This window comes from Rhamphochromis longiceps, linkage group LG13 (genome assembly GCF_057381845.1).
Source record: "Rhamphochromis longiceps isolate RC_006_pf linkage group LG13, R_longiceps_female_GT1.1, whole genome shotgun sequence".
Classification (NCBI taxonomy): domain Eukaryota; kingdom Metazoa; phylum Chordata; class Actinopteri; order Cichliformes; family Cichlidae; genus Rhamphochromis; species Rhamphochromis longiceps.
This window is the reverse complement of record NC_140569.1, coordinates 1,007,806-1,034,215: the sequence shown is the minus strand read 5'-3', so window position 1 is coordinate 1,034,215 and position 26,410 is coordinate 1,007,806. Positions and strand designations below refer to the sequence as shown.

The window sequence follows — 26,410 nt, the reverse complement described above, 5'->3', positions numbered from 1 at the left end:
AGTAATTGAAGGCCAGTGTTGAGATGGACAGCCTGATTACAGAGTGTCTGCTCCCACATTCCCCCGTCATGACAACCCATCTGCTGTCTTCAAGCGCTCGGCACGACTAATCAACATGAGGATTTCTGGGACCTGTTAAAGTGCTACGTGTTAGCCACACGCATGTTATTTTTGTGTACATTCTGAGGTATCATGTGGATGATATGAAGCCTCAGCTCGACCAACATTTGGTCTGAATGCTCAGTGTTTTAAATTCACCGTCCAGATATTTAGAGGTGTCGTCTTTACGGAGAAAACTGCTTTTGCACAGTATACAACATTTAATAGAGCATATGGTGTTCCCACAAGTATGAAAAACAATCCAGTCAAATACATATAAGACTGACAGAGTGACATATTTTCAATAGATTCTGACCAAAACCACAAAACGTGCACAAAAATACCCAGAAACGACTCGTAGATTGGTCGTTAGAGTTCAGAGAGGAGTGTTGGGCGTGTTGATCCCAGCTCAGTCCAGCGAGGCCCGTTCTGGATAAACAAGTCTAGATGGTTTATATTAATGGTAGTGTTTTACTCTTGCTTAAATCTAGTACAGGTTTTCACAGTTCAGAAAGAGGAAAAAGAAAAAGCATATGGCACAAGATTCAGTACATTATAAACACCATAAACATTACAAGAACCTTTTTAAGAAACAAGGCCATCAAAATGTAACAACTAATTAGTTTGTAGTTTTACAAACATTTTGACAAACAGCGCTATACTACAAAGAAACAAAAAATGATCTGTCATCTATCTTAAGACATAATCTCATGATGGTTCAAAGGTTACGGGGCGGAGCCAAAAACTGCACTGAATCCAGCTTGCATTCAATAATCATTTGCTGCACAAGCTAGTTATCCTGTAGGGTCAGCTACGCTGTCATGATACAGACGTTTCTCTGTCTTTGCTTTCAGTTGGGATGAATTAAGCTTGTAATAGAAGGTCAGTTCAGTTCTGCACTTCTAATATAACATTCACACCATTGCTCCATAGTGTAGTGGTTAACACATCGAGGTTCAAGAGTGTGAGGGGATACCTGCCACTGCCAAGACTGTCTGCGTCAGATCAAACGGTCCATCCGTTGTGCATCAGCAGCTGAAGGTAGCTTATGTTCTTGACCCGGTATAGTACTGTATGATGTGCACGCTGTGTACTCGACACAGCGTGCACATCATACACACTATCGTATGTTTTAAACTTTCTTTCCCTCTGTGAACACGCTCTGATTTACCTCATGTCTAAATAGAGCCGTACAAATAAATTTGACTTGAAGTGACCCTGTGCATGTGTTTTTATTTTCTATCAAGCAATTTAATTAAGGATTCGTTATTATCATTACAAACTCAGATGTTTCTGGGGTCACCTATAAACGAATGATGATTGTGAATGACATCCAGTCACACTGCGTCATGAGTCACATTCTGTACCTGATTTAAATGTGGCCACGCCCTCTTGACTCACGCTGTCATTGCCACTGCTACACATGAAGCTTACGATCTTACAATCCTGACTCACGGATGTTTGTATTTGCTAGTTCTTGTTGCAGATGCACTTCATACATACAAGCCAGCAGAATGCAGGAGCACATCGCTGCAATCACAAGTGTTTCTAGGTTAGCAGTATAGCACACAGCTGCTGCCAGCTGCCAACATATCAAAGCCAACAATAAACATGTTCTCCAGTATGCTGACCTAGTCCTCCGCTCTGGTGGAGCTCGTTGTGATTGTACTAAACAGATACAGCTTCTCAACACAGACTTCTTGTCTTTTCCATAACTGATATTTTGACACAGCACAGGAAGCACAGATGTAAGAAACAACATTAATGATGGCTCAGAAAGGCTCAGGGCAAGGTCACCAGGAAACAACCCTACCCCATACTCAACCGCAGCTGGTTACACGCTTCTAACTGTCAATCAAAATGCTGCTGCTTCCACTATTGGCCACAATAAAAATCAGTGCAGAAACTGCATGCTGTTGTGTTGTCCAACAGGATCTGTATGCTTCATCTGGTTCCCTTCAGAAATGAATGAATTAAAGTTTTATTTTAAATCAGTTTCCTTCTGTCTGTTTTGAATTTTTGTTCTAATAAATATATTCCAGTACACATAAAACTCTGCGCCCAACAAAGTCTTGCAATTATGCATTTTTACACTATTTTAGAAAGTGAAGATCTTACGGTTAAAGTCAGGATTGTGTCAGTGTTTATGAAGTCATCCAGCTCATAGTCCCAGTATGCACTGAGCCATTAGAAGGAGCCCAGACCTGAGTCCAGTAAAAATTACAAACCAAACTGTGTCCAAACGGACGTTGGTGCTCTTCGTTTGCCAAAACTATGACATATAACGAGCACTTCTCAGATGCCAGTCAGACTGGAACATTTAAAGCAACAGTAATTAGTCCAAATCTTTTGCTGCAGACACTGATTTATTAATCAGTATGAAACTACACTGGCAGTTTTGAGGCAATAGAAAGCATAAAGGTCCAATGTGTCTTCTTACAACTCTGCTCTTCTGCCTACAGCGAACTGTCCACATATGGACACAGCCTTCATGATGCCATTGTTATTTTCCCGACTCACACGTAGAGGTTTGCTGTTTTGGAGCCATATGGACAAAAGTATTGGAATCCAGGTGTTTTCAGTGACAATGCCACAGGTGTATAAACTCAAACCTCTCCCCTCCAGAGTTAAGAGTCGCTATGGTTACAGCAGCTCAGCCACAGTGTAACAGGTAAAGTTACAGTCGGGGGTCACTGAATGCTACTGTGTAAAAATCAACACTGCTGACTCAGTAACTGGTTTCCATGGCTGAGCACAGTATGCAGGGGTAATGTGTCAGCAACACAGTACTTTTGTCCATATGAGTGAAATCAGTGCTAGCTAGAGTGGTTAGCAAGTTGCATCCATAAACCATATAAACTGTCTAATAGGCTTTGAAGGTAGGGCAGAACCCGGAGATTGGTTTCCGTCAGAGCAGACAAATGCTTCACCAGCAGCATGAACAGGACCTGTGTAGGGTCGCCTTTCATCAAAGCATTCACACAATAATGTGTACATTATTTAAAAAGTACCTCATACGTCTGTTGTGAATGAGGAAAATAGTTGTAAAGACTTTTTGTAACATGTTTATTTCTATTAGTAAGCCGACCATTGCAGACCAGAGCCCCAAGACGGGGTCCACGCTGTTGTGCTAAAGTATGCGTGTGACTAAGCTGTGGTATATGCTGGTAGCACTGGTGTAATCTGGACATGGGCTTTATTCTAATTGACTTTTATCATTGAAGGTTGCAGAGATTCTAAAAACATGCAGTCTGTGTTCTTGCTAGAAGGATAAACATGTATTGATAATGTGTTTAAGAATACATTCCTCATCTAAGTAACTTCCTGACACAGGTCATCTACAGCAGCGGTGCAGGGGAGGCCTTTCATGGAAATATCAAAAGAAATCGTCTGACAAATCCTCCTGGATTTTGACAAACTCCACTTATCGCACAAATCCCCATTTTTAATACCAAGTTACACACCTAAATCTGACACTAATACCCAGGGCTGTTATGTTAAAACTGAATGTCCAGTTCATGGATAAAGACAGCTCAGCAAACTGCACCTAAAAGGTGTTTTGCTCCCATCGAATAAGGCTGTTGGCTAAACAAAATACGTGCAACACAATGCGCTTGAGACCACAGATAAAGGACAACTTTGGTTTGCTCCAGTACAACTGCTAAGAAGACAGTGAACAGTGACGATTGAATGCAGGACATTCACGTGGAAATATCTTGGCTGTTTCGTTTCATTTGCTGTGATTTTCTTCTATTCCTTCTTTTTGTACAACAAAATAGATCCTCTGAAGGGTTACCCTGCATGGCTGGGGTCCTGTTAATCATAATCGTCATATTCTGGATCCATGTCTTCACCCTGGTAGTATGCCCCCTGAGTAGAGTACGATCTCGTCTTCATTGAACAGTTTGTGTCCATTAAAATCGCCTGAAATGACAGTTGTTGAAAAGTGTTTCAGTGGCTGCTCTTGTTTTTTTTTAACTGTGCATGATTTTGAAAACTTTCTGACAGAACCTGAATTTTGAAATTCACATATTGTACTCAAGTTGTGTAACATAATCACTGCATTTCTGGTGTTAGCTCAGGAGCATTTCTCTGTATTTATTGCTTGAGTTTGTCCTCGTGCTTTGTCACGTGTTCCCTCATGGTTGTGTGCTTCTCTGATCTGATTTTTCTAGTTTTCTCTCTCAGGTAACAGCATTAAAACTGCTTTTTGAATTCATTCCTGTCTCCCGAATCGTTGGCTCTGCCCTTGGACTACCACACAGCTGTTTTGTGACAAATGTAGGAGCTGGCTGACTGTATTTAGGTGTATTTGGACTCTTACAATTTTCTCTTCTTGTCCTGGTGGGTTCCTCAGAAAGATGCAGAGAGGAGCAAATATTATATCCACTATTCCAATGATGGTCATCAGCCAAGGGAAGCCAATACTTTCAGCAATGGAACCTCCAATAGATGGACCTGCATCAGGAGAAAACGGACCACTTACTGGTTTAGTCTGTTTCTTTGGTGGAGTTCATCACCTTGCAGAGCAGCTAAGCGGTCAGATTTTATGTGGCCTGCCACTTTGTGTCTGAGTTGCTTTCGTCTCCAAATGCTTCCACTTTGTTGTCTGTGAAGGTTCTCAGTCATCCAGGTCATCGTAGTCTAAGGAGCTTGCAAAGAAAAGCGTCTGGACTTCTTTAAGTTGCTTGAAGACGTTTCACCTCTCATCCCAGAAGCTTCTTCAGTTCTAAGGTCAAATGGTGGAGAGTCCCAGATTTAAACCCAGTGGGAGTTTCCCCCCACAGAGGGACAAAAGGACCCCCTGATGATCCTCTAATCACATGAGCCAAGGTGGGAAAGCGGGTGTGGCAGACAGTCGCCTTAACGCCCACTCACATCCTGGGCCATCTGACCTCAGGAAATCACATGATAAGGTGGGGCCAGGTTTCACAGCTCACCCGAAACTCTGGCTGATTGGGACCCACACCCAGTTTCACACCTTGGCTCAGGCGATTAGAGGATCATCAGGGGGTCCTTTTGTCCCTCTGTGGGGGGTCACTCCCACTAGGTTTATATCTGGGACTCTCCACCATTTGACCTTAGAACTGAAGAAGCTTCTGGGATGAGAGGTGAAACGTCTTCAAGCAACTTAAAGAAGTCCAGACGCTTTTCTTTCCAAGCTCCTTAGACCTTCCACTTTGTTATAACAGTCGTGCAGAATATTTAGTAGTGAGGAAATTTCACCAGTGGAGCTGTTGCACAGGTGGAACACTATCATGGTACCATGCTTGAATTACTGAGTTCCTGAGAATGACCCATTCTATCACAGATGTTTGTAGAATACCTGTGTCCATCGAAGTGAATGCAACTCCTCAAAACAATGAGCTGATTGGGTGGGTGAGTACGTTTTTTGGAATATGTTATACAATGCTTCCACACTTAAATATGAACAGCTCAAAGAAATCCTAAACATAAATAGCCATGGCATTCATGTCCACGATGTATGCATGAATGCCATGGCAATGACTGTAGCTGTAAATCATTTCCCCTCTGTGTGTCTCTAGCCAAGGATTAGTTCTCCACCATTACACAAGCAAGATGACAAAAGGTTTCCAGGAACTGATACTGCTATTTTAGCCCGAGGTTAAAACATATGGATGTTTTATGGCGTTTGCTCTTGCTTACCTATTGCAAATCCCAGGCAGAAAGCTACATCAGCAATCGCATACACACTTCCATAAACAGACACGTGCCGCAGGTCCACCAAGTAACCCATTATAGGCATCATAGAGGAATCCACCATGCCTGTAACACAATCATAATGCTCTTACCTGATCAAAGTCTGCACACATTCATAGGTGGAATCAGTACACGTAGTAATCTTACCAATGGCAAAACCAACACCAAAGTTAGGAAGAATCAGACCATAGATGTCTCTAGCAAAGGGAACCTAGAACAAACAAATGATCATTTTAATGAATAATATAAAATATATAATAATCAGCAATTTTAAAAACAGTGAAAAAAGACAGTTGCTTTTAGATTTGATCATGGAAACCATTGAGAAGTCAGACTCCCATTAGCAGAACTGGATTTGCAGAGTAATGTGAAACAGGAAATCTGTGTTGTTTATCAGGCACATACAGAGCTGTGACTCTTGCTCCAGCATTTTTTAGCTTTTCTAAATATAAAAAGTCCTTATCTGGTTTAACACACACATAAGGCACTACATACTGCAGTGAACATTTAATGGGTATAAAGTTACATTTATACCAGCTGGCTTACATGATGCATGCGTTGTTTACATTTAAAGAACAATGTTTCAGGTCCATTTCAAACTTTTTACTCAACAGGGCTCGTAACATTGCCCATAGGTGACCTCTGAAGTTATTCTAGTGATGTAGCTGACTGTCACATACTTACACATATTACACTGATCCCAACCACAACCATTCCAATAAGAGCACAAAGCCATCTGTAAGGGAGACAAGAAGTAATCAGTCACTACCACACTGAGGAAGATTTCCTTTCATGAGAATATAAAATGTATTTTCCAGGCTAAACAGAACCTCGTCTGTACTTCCTCTTTCTTAAACAGACTCATGTAAGCACAAACCAAACAATATCAAACAATGTCAGAATAATCATTGCAACCTCTAAGCCAGCGGTCTCCAACCTTTTTTGCGCCACGTACCGGTTTATGCCCGACAATATTTTCACGGACCGGCCTTTAAGGTGTGGCGGATAAATACAACAAAATAAAACTAGTACCGAAAAAAAGAAGATTTATTCATAACACAGGTGAAAAGACCCAGGAAAACCGAGTTAACGATAAAAACGATAACAAAATAACGCTGAAAACCGATAAAAACCCTGAAAACTATACATTTCACACCTGAGCCTCAACTCTCGCGGCCCGGTACCAAACGACTCACGGACCGGTACCGGTCCGAGGCCCGGGGGTTGGGGACCGCTGAGCTAAGCAATATCGATGCATGCTCAGTCTTCCATGTAAGGAAATCAGAGAACTTTGTTTTTCTTGGAGGACTCGATCCTTGGGGCAGGCCACAGTGATATGGTGTACACTACCAGTCAGATGTTTGGACATGGTTAATGGTTTGTCTTTATTTTACTACTTTCTACGTTGTAGATCCAAACTGAAGACATCAAATATTCATTAAGCAAGATATATGGAATTATGAATGCCATAATGGTAAATATCTCTAAACATTTCTGAAAGTAGCCACCCACGGCTGCAAACCCTCGACCTGCTCTCAGTGAGCTTCATGATGTAGTCACCAACATGGTTTCACAGGTGAGCCTGTCATTACTGTAAGAACTGAAGGTCAGTCAGTCTGGAAAACTGCTAATGTGTCCCCAAGTGCAGTCGCAAAAACCATCAAGCGCTACAATGAAACTGTCTGACATGAGGACGCCCCGGGAAAGGAAGACCAAGAGTCCCTCTGCTGCTGAGGATGAATCCATCCGAGTCAGCAGCCTCAGAAATCACAGCTCCTCAGATTAGAGCCCAGATAGATGCCACACAGAGCTCCAGTAGCAGGCACGTCTCTACATCAGCTGTTCAGAGGAGACTGTGTGAATCAGGCCTTTATGATCAGCTGCTGAGAAACCAGGACTTTGTTTGGGCCAAGAACCACAGGAATGGACATCAGACCAGTGGAAATCTGAGGAGTCCAAATCTGAGATCTTTGGTTCCGCCTGCTCGGTCTTTGTGTGAAGCAGAAAAGGTGAACAATGGTCTCGATGCACGGTTCCCACTGTGAAGCATGGAGGAGGAAGTGTGATGGTGTGTGTGTGTGTGTGTGTGTGTGTGGGGGGGGGGGGGGGTTGCTTTGCTGGTGACACAGTTGTGGACTTTTTCAAAAATGAAAGCAGACTGTTTGTTTGGGTACGTCTTTCACCATCTTACAATAGTGTGATTGCAGCTATTCCCCAACACTCTCATGGCATCAATGCTCGTGACATTTTACATGCTAATAGTCACAGCCCATTGTTACTCGTGATGGTAGTTTCAGTCATTATGCAAATGTCCTGTTTATGGGTTTGGGTAAGCTGCTGTCAGCTGAGACTGAAGAGGTCACTTGAATGAGTGATGAAATGTTTTTCCCACTGAAAAAGGTCATTCTACATGTAGATCTGAGCAGTCAACAACAGCTCTGCAACTGATAATGAGAAGGTGGTGGAACATCCCAAAACTAGACTGAAGGAACCTGTTAAAGAGCTGAAGGTAGTTCGATAAAAATCCTGCAGTGCCTGCAAGGTCCCCCTTCTCAAGAAGACACATGTTCAAGCCTGTCTTGAATTTGCATGTGGACATCTAAAAGATGTTCAGAGGAGGCTTGGGAGAAAGTGCTGTGGTCAGATGAAACCAAAACTGAGCCATGGACTGGGAAGCGTTAGATGAGAACCTCATTGCCTCAACCAAAAGGCAAGGATGGGTCGTGGGTCTTTCTTTAAAGAGCATTCTGGCAAAATCACACCTGGTGACCAAGAGATGTCTTACTGCTGTGTTTGGCTACAAGGGTTATGCTTGGAGATCAAGTTTAGATTGAAAAAAAAATCTAATTTCAGGTTTATTTATGTTTCGTCTTAGAGTCTCTAGTCACTGGTTTCAGTGTTATTTACGGTTCTTAGTCTTCCTGTTTCTGCCTCTGTCTTCCATGTTTGCTCTGTCTGCCCTGTCAAGGCTGCATCTCTGTGTTATGTTTCCTGTTTTACTTTGACAGTCCGTGTCCTATGTTATGTTTCCTGTTTTACTTTGAAAACATAATAGTTTTGCCTCTTGTCATGTTTAATTACTCCCAGCTGTGCTCTCCTACTGTGTCCCGTTCCCTCGTTCTCCCTGTGTATTAAAGCCCTGTGTCGTCCTCTGTTTGTTACTGCCTGCACCCCCCACCCTGCCTGCATACCCCCCCCCCCCCCCCCGCCTGCGCACCCCCCACCCTGCCTGCGTGCCCCACGTGACACCCATGACATTCCCCATGATCCAGGTTTCCATGTGTTGTGTTCCATATCTCAGGTCTTTTAGTTTCTTTTTACTTGTTTCTAGTTTCCTCCCTGTTTAGATTCTGCCCCAGCAGCCATGACAGTTCTATAACTTTTATTTAAAGCATTTCTTGTGTTTTTGTTTTGTGTTTGGTTGAAGAAAAATATAGTCAGTTTGATGTTGATGCCAATTTTGACTAGCTACCCAACAGTGGAAAAGCTTTTCCATGGACTTACATTACATTGTGGAGCTGTTTATGTTTATCGGGCTAATGTGTAACATTAAATTGTGTCGTCAGAGGATCAACATGTTGTAAATGTTCACAAAACTCATTGCGATGCTGCTGAAGGCAACACTGTCCTGTTTAAGCACCACACTTGTAACTATGTAGTGTGAAATATTCAGACTGTGTCCAGAGTAAGATCTACAAACCTCCAATAAAAATCAATATTTTCACTTCCACATAATCTAAAAGTTGTGAATAACAGCCACATGAATGACAGTCATGTCATCAAACCAGTTCTAAGGATTACACAGCTGGGTTGAAAACATTCAAAGAAATCATGTTCATAGTAGAACAGATTGGGGGAAGAAGACAGGCGATCCCTTGGGCAGATATTGTTTTGTTAGTTTTTGAGCAGTCTTCTGTTGAAGGGCAGCGAGGGGCGTGGCTGTAGCTCAGGACGTAGAGCAGGTCTGCATGCCAAGTGTTGGGGGAGAGTTGCTATGTGACGCATCCATTGTAGTATAAATGTGTGATAATGTTTGAAAGCACATATGTGCTTGTGTGAATGGGTGAATACAAAAAAGTGTATTGAGTGTTCAGGTAGAGTAGAAAAGTGGTGTATAACAACCAGTACAAAGTATTCTTGTGAACAGGGAGACAACCCAATAAGAGCATTTTTGGCACATGTGCAGATACCCAGAGGTGGACCTGGTAGCTCCTATGAAGACTCATAAAAAGTACAGTACCTACTAAGTAACATAGCTGTTTTAACAATAAAATTGCAAGATGTGTGCAGTTTTCGGGGTGTATTCTTTGATTGTGCTTTGGCACACTAGTCACCTCTGACATATAATACATGTTAAATATTGTGAAAAAGACTGTTTAAACCTCTTTTAGTGTTGCAACATGAGCTAACCCCAAGAATTCAAGACATGAGCTGCAGTCTTGTTGGGAACAGTTCTCTAATTTCTCAATGTGTACGCCCCTCATGGTACACCATGTGTTTGTTTTCAACTAATCACTGATAATTAAGTCAAAAAACTCAAGAAGGATTAAATGTGTTGGATGCCAAGTAAAGAAAGACTAAAAAAAGTATGTAACACGTAAGATTTTTACGTTTAAAAAAACCCATTATACATAAACATCGCTTGTCTGGCAGTCTCTGTAGTGGTGAAGTTAGTAAACTGAACAGGTGATGTTCCGACTTGGGTTATGGTGAAAACAGTTCTGGTGACTGGCATTAGCAACAGCCTTAAAAGAATATAGCACTCGGGTCATAGACAGATAGATTCCCTGTATCGTCAAGGCTTCAATAAAGCCAGTCTCAGAAACACTCAAAACGCTGAAAACTCATTTAGAGGAGCGGAAACAGATATGACAAAGCCACCAGGAGAGAGAGAGAGAAGGAGATAAAAGTAATTTCCCTTCCTACCTCCCCATTTTGTGTGCAAACGTGCCAAAGATGTTGGTTCCAATAAGGTAGGAGATGGATGCTGGTAAGAAAGCAACGCCTGTGCCAGAAACAGACACACAGAGACATGAGAGGCTGAAGGTGTAGCCAGGATTCCCAGAGATAAGCAGATCTCTATCAATGCCTCATCACTGAGCTGCTGTACATCTTCTATTGTCCGTAATGAAGACCTGTGCTTTCCACCTGCCAGCATCTGACACCCTAATATCCTGTTCCCCCTCATCCTTTTTATCTGACCCAGACTTTATATAAAGCTGGCTGCAGGAAGAAGCTAATAACAGCACAGACTACAGGAAGTCTTGGTATGGAAACTATCTGGCATGATGGCGAAGTGGCACTTTTACACGACATCACTATATATAAAATATAAATGTAGTATATAAATGAAATTAAAGTTTAGTTATGTAGTGCGCAATCACAACAACATTCGCCTCAGGAAGCTTGTGTACAGCTACAGGTAAGGACCCTGATATAGAGACAGCCCTCTATAAGAAAGCCCTTGGCGACAGCAGGAAGGAAGAACTCCCTTTCAGCCGGGGGAGATCTGTAGAAGAACGGCTCTTCTGAAACAGGAAGCAGGTGACCATACATGCATGTGTGCAGATATTTACTGTGAAACAGATGAGTGGTGTTCACACAGCAGTGCAAGGACACTTCTGTCTCTTTTCTCTGCCTCCATGATATTTGTATGAAAATACTACCTAATCATAATCATTGTATACGAGCTGTAAGGACTCTGTAAACAGTGGTTGACTGTGCTGTTACACAAAAATGATCATTCTGTTTGTGTAATTATAATACAACAGACCTAATAGACATTATCACAGACGTGTTAATTACATTTACTTGGGCGAGGATGCTCTACAACAACAGAAGCAGCCCCAGTTTGGGTTGTAATCATAAACTTCACCTGCAACACAAACTCAGCATTTACACCTTCCCAAGCTCAGTGGTACATGTGTGCTGTTAAACTGCATTAGGATGCTCAGCAGTGCCTTTTATAAAGGTGCTGTAACAACGTGTTTTTGTGTGCAGAGCAGAGCTTTGTAAATACCTAGCTGCCATTTCCTGGCACACATGGTCTCCATCATCCAGATTGGCACAGTTGGCTCCATCATGCCAATAGCCATATTTCCAAAACAAATGGCACCTGGGGATGAAGATTGAAGATAAGTGCGGCGTCAATTATCGTCTGTTTTTAACCTGACGTTTTCCCCCAGCTCCGACGTCCACACACCGACGAGCGTACAGCCTGCTTTCTTTCTTCCCATGTTGCCACATAATTGACATGCAGGGAAAAGCTGACATATGACATTTCACAGACACGAGGAGCAAACAAAGGCCTTACAGTGACAGAGGGACCAGGCTGAGTGTGATCCATCACACAGGTCTGCAGAAACAAAACGAGTGCGTGGGGGGATTTTTGGTCAATGCGATGTTTTTTGGGTCCTGAATCCAAAAATGATCTCCCTCCATCATGAAGTTATTATTTTGCAAAACATGAAGAGTTTACATTAAAAAAAAAGCACAACAGGAATGAAAATCAATATTTTAGTACAATGAGCTATGCATCATTGTTGTGATTTCTTACCTTTGGCTATGAACAAAATAAACCTGGTTGGATTTGATCGTCTGAGCTCCTCACACCATCAAACCCGCCGCACCCTCCCCCTCATTTCCTCCCATTTTCTATTTGTGTTTCTCTCGAGTCTCGCTCATAGGAATATTACATTAATGTAAGAAATCTTTGTGGGATATGGGTTTTGACTCAAGTACAGGATATCAGATTTCAGTTTAAAAAGGGGAATTGTACGCTTAACTACACTAAAAACATGAGTTTTGCAAGAAAACTGAACCAGATGGAAAATCTATAAGAAACAGTGATTTAACCCCATGCAGCTTTGTGGTTGCAGACCCGTGTTATGAATGGAAATCACCCACGACAGAGTGTAAAAGGAGAGCGGTACAGGCCAACCTCAGAGTTTGGTTGGCAAAGATCATATCTGAGGAAAAGTCCACAGTATACGAAGGACCAGAATGACAATAATCATCTGTCATATTCAGTCTTCCCACAGAAGCTGTGACTGCAGTATGTTTGTGCTTGTGTAACTTGTGCTTTTTGAGGTAAATTAATAAATCAAGGCAAATATATTTCCTGTATATAACTTCTGCTTCTACATGTACCCGGAAAATCTGCCTTTGCTAAAGAAATAACTGCTGCTATAATCAACCCATTTGTGATGTTATTATGACTATTGTAGGAGACTGTCTGACTATCGAGACAGTTATCGTCATAAAGAGCTCTATGCAAAAGGCAAAGCTCACAATTCAACACTGCGAGCTCTAATGCTGCCTGAGGATGAGTGGGCCAGCAAAGATAATCCATGTCAGGGACCGTGGGGGATTCTGAACTCCCTGGATGCCCGAACTGTATAAATGTACGCATGTACCCTTTGTACTACAAACATTACTACATCTCGACAGGGACATTCTTGAGTGCACCTATAAAAGCCAGAGGAAGTGGCACAGCTGTTTACTATGAGCAGCTGCATTTTCAATAAGGTCACAGTGTTTATTTTGGTGGACTGATTGTGCAGCACTCATCTCACAACACAATTTGGAGCCGTATTCTTTTCTGTGTGACCAACAAAGCAACTGCTGGCTCTCTGTTTGGCTGCTGTTTCCTTCTGTTCTCTTCCCAGTGCCATCAAAAACACAATATCTCACTGACATGATGTTTGTCACATCTACTGTGTACTACCACTCCCTTACCTGCTGCTATTATTATATATGGATCCTTCATCAGTGTCAGCAGTGGGGTTCCCTTCTGACTCTGTGAGGAGGAGAGCACAACCACAGAGTGTATGCAGAAAGCTTGGAGAGCCACTGCCAACACAGCTGATCATTTTAGTAAACACAATCCTGATTCTTTGTTATACAAGTTCACACAGTTTAACTTAATTATATTGATATAGCTCCAAATCCCACCAACACTCATCTCTAGGTGCTTTGTGATGTACGTAATAGTGACTTCAGTTATGCAGTGCAACAGTTAGGACAAACGTTACCAACCACTGTGCCTAAAAAGTCTGTAATCAGACAGAGAATGCTGCAATCATGACAAACACTTAAAAATAAGGTGAATAATATACAAGAATAAATGCAGTGAGCCTAAATAGCTGGCTTCAGTCTGAATAACCAGTCCATAAATTACTACTTGGGCCCAGTGGAACCAGTGGGGTTATTCTGCCTCGCTGCAAGTCTCCGTGGAGCCTTAGTGACATGTCTAAAGATGTCCCTCAACATTTTAGGAGCAGCTAAGGTTAGGAAAAGAATTCACTAATGAACTCAAGAAGATTCCACTGCTTTGCTTCCAATACTACCTGTCTAGTTGGTTGCTATCTTCATTAATATTTTAGAACATGTGTCATCCATAAAGGCCCCAAAGTACTGTTCTCTCTTTGTTTCCTGAATGAGTCGTTGTTCAGTGTCCGATGAGTCTTTAACCTCTTAAACTCCACAACTACAAACTCTGGGTGAACAATCTTGGAGTCAAAATGAAGCCAATACTTCTGATTTCATCACAGCTGTAAATATTACAGGAGATGATGGAACATTGAAAAATGAGATTTTTCTGTAATGTTGCAGAAGAAGCTGATAACCTCAAATAAAGTGAAAAATGTCACATTCCTGTTTGATGCCCACATTTCCCAGCATAACGTGCTGTATAATCCCAGTATGATCCCAGTATGATCCCTGTATGATCCCAGTATGATCCCAGTATGATCCCTGTATGATCCCAGTATGATCCCAGTATGATCCCTGTATGATCCCTGTATGATCCCAGTATGATCCCTGTATGATCCCAGTATGACCTCAGTATGATCCCTGTATGATCCCTGTATGATCCCAGTATGATCCCTGTATGAATCTCTGTATGATCCCTGTATGATCCCAGTATGACCTCAGTATGATCCCTGTATGAATCTCTGTATGATCCCTGTATGATCCCAGTATGACCTCAGTATGATCCCTGTATGAATCTCTGTATGATCCCTGTATGATCCCAGTATGACCTCAGTATGATCCCTGTATGATCCCAGTATGATCCCTGTATGATCCCTGTATGATCCCAGTATGATCCCTGTATGAATCTCTGTATGATCCCTGTATGATCCCTGTATGATCCCAGTATGATCCCTGTATGATCCCAGTATGATCCGTGTATGATCCCTGTATGAATCTCAGTATGATCCCTGTATGAATGTCTGTATGATCCCTGTATGATCCCAGTATGACCTCAGTATGATCCCTGTATGATCCCTGTATGATCCCAGTATGATCCCTGTATGATCCCTGTATGATCCCTGTATGAATCTCAGTATGATCCCAGTATGACCTCAGTATGATCCCTGTATGATCCCAGTATGATCCCTGTATGATCCCAGTATGATCCCTGTATGAATCTCTGTATGATCCCAGTATGACCTCAGTATGATCCCTGTATGATCCCAGTATGATCCCTGTATGATCCCAGTATGATCCCTGTATGAATCTCTGTATGATCCCAGTATGACCTCAGTATGATCCCTGTATGATCCCTGTATGATCCCTGTATGAATCTCAGTATGATCCCTGTATGATCCCCTTATGATCCCTGTATGATCCCAGTATGATCTCTGTATGATCCCTGTATGATCCCTGTATGAATCCCTGTATGATCCCTGTATGATCCCTGTATGATCCCAGTATGATCCCTGTATGATCCCTGTATGAATCTCAGTATGATCCCTGTATGATCCCCTTATGATCCCTGTATGATCCCAGTATGATCCCTGTATGATCCCAGTATGATCCCTGTATGAATCCCTGTATGAATCCCTGAATGATCCCTGTATGATCCCCTTATGATCCCAGTATGATCCCTGTATGATCCCTGTATGATCCCAGTATGAATCTCAGTATGATCCCAGTATGATCCCAGTATGACCTCAGTATGATCCCTGTATGATCCCTGTATGAATCCCTGTATGATCCCTGTATGATCCCTGTATGATCCCAGTATGATCCCTGTATGATCCCTGTATGAATCTCAGTATGATCCCTGTATGATCCCCTTATGATCCCTGTATGATCTCAGTATGATCCCTGTATGATCCCTGTATGATCCCTGTATGATCTCAGTATGATCCCAGTATGATCTCAGTATGATCCCAGTATGATCCCTGTATGATCCCAGTATGATCTCAGTATGATCCCAGTATGATCCCTGTATGATCCCTGTATGATCTCAGTATGATCCCAGTATGATCTCAGTATGATCCCAGTATGATCCCTGTATGATCCCTGTATGAATCTCAGTATGATCCCAGCATGATCCCTGTATGATCCCTGTATGATCCCTGTATGATCTCAGTATGATCCCTGTATGATCCCAGTATGATCCCTGTATGATCCCCTTATGATCCCTGTATGATCCCTGTATGAATCTCAGTATGATCCCAGTATGATCCCTGTATGATCTCAGTATGATCCCTGTATGATCCCAGTATGATCCCTGTATGATCCCAGTATGATCCCTGTATGATCCCTGTATGATCTCAGTATGATCCCTGTATGATCCCAGCATGATCCCTGTATGATCTCAGTATGATCCCTGTATGATCCCAGTATGATCCCAGTATGATCTCAGAATGATCCCAGCATGATCCCTGTATGATCTCAGTATGATCCCTGTATGATCCCAGTATGATCCCAGTATGATCTCAGTATGATCCCTGTATGATCTCAGTATGATCCCTGTATGATCCCTGTATGATCCCAGTATGATCCCAGTATGATCTCAGTATGATCCCTGCATGATCCCTGTATGATCTCAGTATGATCCCAGTATGATCCCTGTATGGATGCATGCAAGTCTTTTTCCTTTCTTTGTGGTTCCAGGATTGAGCCACATGTTTCCCTTTCTCGACCTCTGCAGTGAGGGAAACTGCATTTCTTTTGTGTTTCCTTTTTTGTCATCAGGAAAAGCTTAAATTGTAATTTCATAGACATATGATGACATAAGAGATCGTTACCATCCATTGTGGCTAAAGGTGGAAGTGGACATGAGGCTCCTGGACATTCTTTACAGTAAAAGAAGGTTTCATAAATATAATTAAAATAATGTATTCTGATTATGGCCCTGGTGTATGCACACAGTCTGAACATGGATGTCCACAGGGTGGAGCAGGTGTTATGTTGCGTGTCTCGCAGCTTCTCTGTTCTCACTCCATGCTGTGTATTTACTGAAATAGCCTTTAGCATGTTCTGCAGCTGTAAAGGTCGTCTTAATGAAGGCAGATCATTTACAGGAAATGAGTTATCAAAGTAGGGACACTCACCTCTGGTGTCACCTTGGTGGGCTGAAGAATAAAAAGCTGCAGAGCTGTGAAGACAGTGGATTGATGTAAATCGCTATCAGAGATTAGCAGGCACGACTTAGTTTGGATACAAAGAAGCAACACAACTGTACCTCCATCAAACAGAGCCAAGAATGCCAAAATAAGGAAAGGAGCTGTTTTCCCAACAAACTCATACATCACACTGCCAAATGGGGGTCCAACTGTGAAGAAAAGGCTGAATGGTGAGTAATGGACAAATCCACAGTGCACTCAGGATGCCACAAAGCTCAGGCTGTGTCTGCTTATTTCTTTATTTCCTGTGTAGAAATGACAGCTTCTCTGTTGTCATCAATTATTTATGCATCAGTAGAAGCTGCAGCATACAATGTTCAGCCTGGACAGTTCATCAGTTCACATGTGAATGCAACACTGTAGCAATTGTCAGACAAAGCAGACTTTATATGTGTTTTTATTGTGCTGTCATTTATTTGGAGTTTTATGTAAAGATCCGGTGAATATTTCAGATTTGGTGTCTTTACAGAGTAACTGAAAAGCTACACACACATACCTAACACTCCTAATGCCAAACCTCCCAAGGCAATGCCAATGGCATGACCTCTCTCCTCATCATCTGTGTACACACTGGCGAGCATTCCCATCCCTGAAAAACACACAGTTGTATGGCAGAAAAAGATCAGAACGTGTTTGTTTCAGCAGGAGCGCTGCAGGCCAATGTGTGCGACATGCAACACACAGGCCATTGTACTGTTGCTCTATAAGCGCAGGAAACAACAGCTGCTCAGTGAAACTGCATGGCTCACAATAGAGTTGTTGGGCACAGATCTGTTGGAGCGCTGAGCGCACATCAGATTATAACTCCATCATTTGTTTTATGTCATCTTCCAGTTTAATCTAGTTTATTATCAAGTCAATGATGATCTGTTCTCACACCCAAACAAGATGTTGCAGATATGCTTCAGGCCTTCAAACAGACAGTTTCCTATAAGTCCACATTGGGACGATGATCTTAAATAGAGGGGCTCTACACAATGAATGAATGTTAATGCATTCACATATACAGAACAGTGAATATTTAAAGACTGATGAGGAGATCATACCCGCCACAGATGAGCAGGACGAACCCACGCCTTGAAGCGATCTGGCCACAAACAGCAGAGCGTAGCTCGATGAGAAGGCAAACACTTCACAACAGGACAACAACACAAACAAAGAACCATCAGACATGATGCAAAACTGCTGCTTCTCATCGTGAACATTTGTTTGCTGGAACTTACTGATAGTAGAGATGAACATTATACAGAAGCCAGCAAATATGGGAAGCTGGTATCCTATCCTGAAGGGCCACAGAGGATAAAAGGCAGACATTAGAAATGTCCAACGTGAGTCTTTATCTTTAGCTTAGAAAAGAGACATTTATAACAATATCAGTGGAAGATGATTCGGTCACAGCTGCAGAAATTCATGAGAATAAAGAAAGAAAGCATTGGATTGATGGACAGTTATTAAATGAGTGAGAGTGTGGTCCAAAAGAGCACGTAGCACAATAATGTAATATCATTAATAAACTTGATAGATAGCAAAGGATTTGACAAACCCTAAGCTACTTTTGCATGTGGCGTTCTCTTTTAAATGTTAGCCTGTTAACCAGAACAGTGGAGGAAGATTAGAAGGCTGAAAGCTGCCATCCGCATCAAAACAAAATCATAGCTTAGATACCTGACATGCTTGACTGGCCTTGTATTGTCCTCCGTCAGCAGAGAAGGTGACTAAGAAGCCGTAATAGGACCACATTCTTTGCTTCAATTACAGCATATGTGGGTGTCTGTATGAGACACTAAATGTTGCCTTTCAGGTGGAGTTACGCTTTTCCCTCCGCCCTCAACGTCTAATTCACCGTTTGGAAAATGTTCTCTCGCCATCAGCAGGATTTCAAATCATTCAGGACCGTTCAAATGTGTTTTTCACCAACACGATAAAATCTTACATGTCTCAGGTCATGTGTTTTATTCCAGTTTTATTCAGGTTCAGTTTAGTCACACGCCGCGGTGGACTCTCACGTCGACAGCCGATGGATGGTTGAGCCATGGACATTTATGAAAAGTTGTCTAATTTTAATGAAATAGTAGCAACAGCTAATCTAACCCCATCAGTTGCTCTGTAACCATGCGACAGAAATCTGGTTGAAGGCTGAAAACCAGGACCAGGACCAGGCTGGACTGTAAATAAAGTAAAACTAGGACTTTACTCTGTAGAGGCTACACGACCGGATTTATCTTATCTGAAATCATAAATGAATTCTGCAGCTTTTCCTCAAGGGAGCTAGTAAAACGCCAGTTAGCGCAGCAGACTGTTGCACTAACAGGTGTAAACTGAGTTTGAGTTTTAGGCACAGTCACCTCATGTTTCACCAAGCAGCTAATAGTGCAGTGATGATAATCTTTGCTTCTCACACTTGTGTTCTAAGATGTAAGCTTAACACTAGAGTTTGGTTCCTTCATCATGTATAACATCTGCAGCCGTGGAAGCTGGAGCTCAACCATGGCACTGACTGCCCTTTACATTAATATCTTTCTCCCACAATATAAAAAATGTCATCTTAAAAGAATTTATTTTAACTCTTCAAGAATCCAAAAGATATTTTAAAAACTGGATTTTTAATGTAGTTCAAGGGAAGTGAGTGACTCACTGTGGAGCACCCATGTATGAACAATCAGACACACACGTGCAGGAACGTTTAATCAGGAATTCTGCTCTATTTAGTTCAGTCGGACAGCTGTAGCTGACACTGCACCATCGAAGACACATCGACCTCACGCGTTCACCATGTTTTCCTACTAAGAACTTCAAATGGGAGTCTGTTCCTTCTCTCGTTTTAGATTAGACCATAAGTGGAATTCTACATTGTCCTCTCTTGACACAAATTTGAACCAAAATGTTGCCTCAAGCAAGCAGGAAGCCTCTACAGTCTGACAGGAAGCCAGTGCTACTGTCATCCTGTCGTCCTGTCCTTTGTCAGTCTGTCTTCACTCATCATTTCCTTTCACTGGGCTGGTTTCAGTCATTATGCAAATGTCCTGTTTATAAGGTTGGAAACCTGCAGTCAGCTGAGACTGAAGACGTCACCTGGTGATGATGAAACGTTTCTCCCACAAAACTCTACGTCCAGATGAACAGAGTCAACTTTTGGAGATTTACTTACCTGGATGATTGAGCATCAAGACGTTTGCTTTGGTTATTTTCTGTCTTTTTTAAAAATGTTTTTTGCAACATGTTATACAATCTCTATGTTCTGTTACTCTTTTTGTTGCTTTCGCTCTTTTCTTGAATCTTCACAGAATTACCTCAGTAAGCTTATGTGATTCTGATACACATGCATTTAAATCCATCGTCATGCTGTTTCCCTGAGTATTGTTTGTCATTTAAATGAAAGATAGAAAAAACGTTTGACCTGACAGAATACACATAGATTGTACTTTAAGATGACAAACATGTAGGATCTAATTTAACTGTGCAAGAGATGCAAGAACTTTGAGTATGTTTTGAATGAATATTTGGCACGCTTCTACAAAAGTGACAAGAGGCGTAATGCCTCCTAAATCTAAGGTGATCAGCTCAATGACTACCGTATACATTGACAAAGAAACACAGAGTAATTACAAAGACCTACCTGTTTGTGATTGGCCCTACAAACGGGTTGGTAATCAGCTGCACGGTGGCCTTGGAAGCAAACAGCATTCCTACTTTGACATTTTCATTAATCAGCTTGTTGGTGGAGCGGGGGCAGTCGGTTGAGTTTGGTGGGAGCTGTGTACCAGTAGGGGTCAGAGGGAGCAGGTCAGTAGTCCTAGCTGTGGTGTTGAACCCAGACAACCTAACAGTGTTATCGTATAAGGACACAATGCTTTGGAAGGAAGCTGGAGAATCCTGCTTCGGTGCCGTGTTGTTCTTAAGCACGTCTGTCGACTCATCCAGAGTGTACAGGTAGCTGGGAATGATGGGAACTGGTGGGTATAAAGAGGAGAGACAGAACCAATATACTGAAATCTGACATGAAAGGCAGACTGATGCTAATCCAGACTTCATTGCAACATCTGACAGCAGAGCAGAAAGTTAAGAGTGATTTCTGTAGGAACTGCACAAACCTCAAACTGGCAGTGCTTCGGCTGACACCCTCGAGAGTTTGTTTTTTTACATTTGGAAAAACGCTCCAAATATGAACACATGGAACCACTTTTACATTTCCAAACAAAGCAGCTCCTGTGCAAAGCAATAATCCTGCTTTCTAGCAAGGGGAAATCCTGTGGTTGCAAAGAGACACTGGATAGAGAAGACGGTCTCCGAATGATTTGATCTGAGTAACAGTTTCCTGATGTGTAAACTATGGTCCCCATTAAAATAGAAACGAATGATAAAGCAGATTATACTATTACTGCGTGATTGAGAAGCTGCCAGCCAGCTCGTGTATTCACAGTGGTGCAAGCTAACCCATCCATCTTTTGTATACAGTCCATGTTTGAACTGCAACTAGTAGAACAGATTGGCAGATGCAAATTAGCCATTAAAACCATACAAACCAAGAGCTGTCATACTCAGAGCACTAAATATTTACACATGAATTGATCAGGATCAACAACATCCTGCATGCTGTGCACAAGCTGGCCTGGTGTCACCTTCTTTCTGCTCTCCTCTCTTTCACTCACCGTGCATTCATGCCGCTCTTAAATGTCATTAACTTTGTGTCTCCGCTCTCCTGCGGGCTCTGCTTTGTCCCTCTATATCTTACTGTGGGTTGTAGCTCTGACGCTGCACATTCTGGTGATCAGTCTCTGGTTTATCAGCTCCACCAATCATCAGTGCATTTATTGTTGCATTGTTAATTTTTCCTTCCTCGTCCTGTTAAAAATATACTTTGGCTTGGAGTAAACTGGGTGTGTCCATTTACACGCATTTATTGTTTTTACACACATTCGTAAACATGTTTATTTATTTCTTATCTGTATGTATTTTGCTTTGGTGACTGTTCTTTATAAACTGGACCTCGTATTTAAATAGTTTTGACTCTGACCTGTTGTATCTTGTTTTGTCTGCTATGATGTTATTTGATTGTAATGCTGTATGGCATTAGCCAGGTCACCCGTGCAAAAGAGATGTTACTCTAACGGACTTCCTGGTTAAATAAAGATTAAATTAAATTAAAATGACAGACCAAAAATCGAGCTTTGCTATTAAATTCATAAAACGTGAAAATGTGCTCATGGAGGCTTTTATCCATTCTCCCTGCACTTATGGAAAACTGCAGGTCTGTGCACAGCAGAGATGTGTGATGAATATGTTATAATTAACATTTAATGCAGCCAAACTATCAGTAACATTCTGCCATGTTGCAAAGAAAGTAATTATAAATAGATAATTTCATACATGTTTTTATTTGTTTGTAAAACAGCCCTGAAGGGAATCTAAATCTGTTCTTTTAGGAAGAGCAGGTCGTGCATAAGAAGCACAGGAAGAGATGTGTTTCCTCCTACAGTGTAACTGACATTAAATCCGATCTTTCTGTGTGTTTTTCTAATGGAGAGCAGTCGGACGTCCGTACATGTCAAACCAAACTGTGAAGTTAAACATGTGCTATCAGCGTCTACATGGCTCTACCGTTCAAACGCCGTCATTTAATTGGATGAGGCAGATTTAGGTAGATATTAAAATGAAGTGCACAAGAAGCGCCTCTTTGAGACGTCTGACTGACAAACCTGACTACCTGTTGCACACAGAGAGAGAGCGGAGCAGGAAACTTTACAGAGAAGGTGAGAAAAGCACCTACCGACCACCGTCAGCAGCATGTTGTCCAGAAGCAGAGCGACAAAAACAATGAAGAGAATCAGTTTCCTCGATTGTCTCTCCTCTCTGAGCCATTTGAGCAAATTAAACTGCCGGAGTGCGTCTAATCCCCCCATGGCGCAAGTCCCCGAAAGCGCAATACAATCGAAAAGGTAAGTACTCCTGGAAAGAGACACGGCAATGATGGGTCAGCAAGTTAAAATAAATATCAGCTTTTTAAAACTGACGATAAGTTAGTAAAAGAGAAAGTGAGCGCTGAAATCTTACCTTAGACGTGTAAGGACGAGCTGGAGAGGCAAGAGATGGGAGGAGATGATGAGGTCTTTCTACTGACTGGACCCGCTATTGACGTCACACCCCTTTATGTGTAGATACCTGATAATACACTTTAAACAAAAGACACGAGGACGCAAACGGGACAAAGGCTACAGCTGGGCTTCAGGTCACTCATCGTACACACTGACTACTGTTCTGGCTCCTGAGCTAAGTAACTACAACACTGCATGCCTGTGTAATGGTGACAACAGCCGGAACATTAATGGTGTCACAGGTTTGCTTTCAGCGCACTTTATATGGCAGCATGTTACAACACCCTAATGTCAAGGTGCTGCTTCATAAGATAAAGACCCTGCTTTATAAGATAAGATAAGATAACCTTTATTAGTCCCACACGTGGGAAATTTGTTTTGTCACAGCAGGAAGTGGACAGTGCAAAAGTTATGAGGCAAAAATTAGAATACAATAAGAATAAATACAGTACACAACTGTACAGAATAGAATAAAATAAAATACTATATACAGTAGAATAAAATAAAATAAATATACAATAAGATAAAAATAGAATACAAATACAAATACTATATACAACTGAGTAAAAATACAACGATGACAGAAAGGATTATTGCACTTAGTATTATTGCATATGTATGGATGTGTGTGCTTGATCAGTTAAAGTCTTTATTATGGAGTCTGACAGCAGTGGGGAGGAAAGACCTGCGAAATCTCTCCGTCCCACACCGTGGGTGCCGCAGTCTCCCACTGAAGGAGCTGCTCAGTGCTGTCAGAGTCTGCTGCATGGGGTGGGAGACGTTGTCCATCAGGGATGACAGCTTAGCCGCCGTTCTCCTGTCACTCACCACCTCCACTGGGTCCAGAGGGCATCCTAGAACAGAGCTGGCCCTTCGGATCACCCTGTTCAGTCTCTTCCTGTCCCCAGCAGAGATGCTGCCGCCCCAGCAGACCATGCCATAAAAGATAGCAGACAGGCAGCCCGTTTCTGTGACTAGTTGTGGGCGGCGACGTAAGCAGACACCTTAATTCATGCAAGCACGTTTTTTCGTAGCTACTGTTCACTCACATTTAGAATTGGTTAGCATCTTGCCCACAGACATGCAAACCAAACCTGCTGGTTAGCAGGTGACCTGCTCCTGATGCACAGCCATAGATCCAGCCCTGAGGTGATACACAGCCCGACACTAACTTTGTGTAACCTGCCTCTCCACTGCCAGCTGCTTCTTAGTTTATGTTGTAACTAATGAGCAAAACATGTAATAATGCATTAAACATGTAAAACACGCCAAACTGGACAAAACAGAGTTTGTTAACAAATTCGATCATGTGGAAAATGCTTTTGCTGAACACAGCACTAACTTTAGCATCATACAAGCACAGATGGTGAACGAGTCCATATTGTCAGTGTTGCTATCAGGCACAGTTTATTGAAGTGAATATTCACACATCATGAACATTCTTGACTCATTTTACAGCTCGTGAAATGTAACATTGCATCTTTATTTGTGCTGCTTAATGTTCAGGCTGTTGGAGGACTTCCTGTGATGCACTGAGCATGTTCACAACATTCATTTTTTACTAACCATGCCTGTATATGTCTCTGTAGCACACTTTGTCTACACCCTCCTGTAGTTTGTGTTTTGTCCTCTTTCTGCTTCTTTCTTCTCTTTTATTTTCTGTTTCCCTCCTTTGCTCTCTTCATGTTGAAAGACAGACTTCATCACCACCGTCCGAGTTCTTGCTCAGACGGGATTATCTAATGTTTGGGGTTCTGTCTCATTTCTAATATTATAGGGTGCTACAAAATATAGCACCTGGAGCAATAGAACAAACTGAAACCAGTCCACCCATTTTCTGGAGTTGGTCCCAGCTGTAATCAATCACAGGGCGAGCACGGAGGCAGACAACAATGCACCTTCATATTCACACCTACAGATTAACCTAGAAAACTGGCACCAGACCACGACCGCTCCACCTTACCACTGCAAAGAGATGCAAATATTTACAAAGTTTTCTGTATTGCTCATGAGCAGCCACACTACGCGCTCTGCAACATGTTCTCTAACATGTGTCCTTTATTTTTCTACGCATTTCTCTTGTTTTGTATTTTGATTGTGTTTATTTCTCCTGTTTAATATTTGTTCCTGCTCTCTATTTATATTTTATTCCATGCATGCACAGACAATCTCATTGCACATGCACAATGACAATAAAGAGCTATTCTATTCTATTCTATTCTATTCTAAGACAGTACAATAAAGTGTATGATCCTAGTATTGTGTCATTTTGTGTCCTCTTGCTGTGGTGACTGCACTCACTGGTTGCAGCCAGATTTCAGCCAAATTCAGTTAAATGTTCATCAGCACCATGAGCCCAACACTTATCATGAGTTTATTTGAGGATTGCTGCTTCAAACAAAGTCATGAAGCAAAGATAAAACAGCTGCTCAGTACTGTGGGATATTTAAACCTGGTACAGCTAAGCTTAAATATTATAACAGTCTAAGTTTAAAGTTAATACTGCAGATTTGGTAATGTTAGAACGATGTTGTCTATACTTCTTTATTGTAAGTATAGTGGTAGGTAGAGATGTGCTGTTAAAACATTCACTAGTAACCCAGCTAGTAGTGCTAAAACTGGTTTAGTGCTTTAGGCTTGACGTGTTCTCTCGGTGCCACCTGCTGGACAAAACACGTTACTGCATGAATGTATGAATTCAGTTCTAATGAAGAAATGCTTGACAGACCATCCTAAACAAATATATATAACTTTTTAAAACTGTGTGAACATTCGGTTAAACGTGCTGAGAAAGAAAAACGTGCGTGAATGAGACAATAAAGTGCTTTAAGTGCTCAAAATGAGAAAAACACTACATAAATACTATACCTTACCATGATGCTACGTGAATCTGTTTCATTTGTTTATTTCTTCAGTATTTCAGTAAATGTGAGGATGGATGACACACTGCTGCAGACCACGGGTACAAATAAACTAACCTGTTCCTGAAGCACAGCGGGAGAAAGGATTATTTGATACCTTGCTGCTGTAAGTTTGCTCACTTACAAAGACATCAACAGTTTATCATTTGTATGGTAG

General features: G+C 41.8%; 1 protein-coding gene across 1 annotated transcript; it reads right to left on the bottom strand.

Moving 5' to 3' along the window:
* Window positions 1-1,481: 1,481 nt before the first annotated feature.
* On the bottom strand, window positions 1,482-23,392 carry slc18a2 (solute carrier family 18 member 2). The gene is made up of 16 exons (XM_085427300.1): window positions 23,292-23,392; window positions 23,008-23,186; window positions 20,857-21,190; window positions 18,464-18,522; window positions 18,287-18,370; window positions 17,737-17,829; window positions 17,300-17,389; window positions 17,169-17,212; window positions 13,558-13,618; window positions 11,840-11,935; window positions 10,747-10,825; window positions 6,505-6,556; window positions 5,968-6,031; window positions 5,767-5,886; window positions 4,424-4,557; window positions 1,482-4,023 (listed from the first exon to the last, which is right to left on the bottom strand). The coding sequence occupies exons 2-16, from the start codon at window positions 23,138-23,140 to the stop codon at window positions 3,916-3,918; spliced, it is 1,551 nt and encodes a 516-aa protein (XP_085283426.1). The 5' UTR covers window positions 23,141-23,186; window positions 23,292-23,392; the 3' UTR covers window positions 1,482-3,915.
* Between the last annotated feature and the right edge of the window lie 3,018 nt (window positions 23,393-26,410).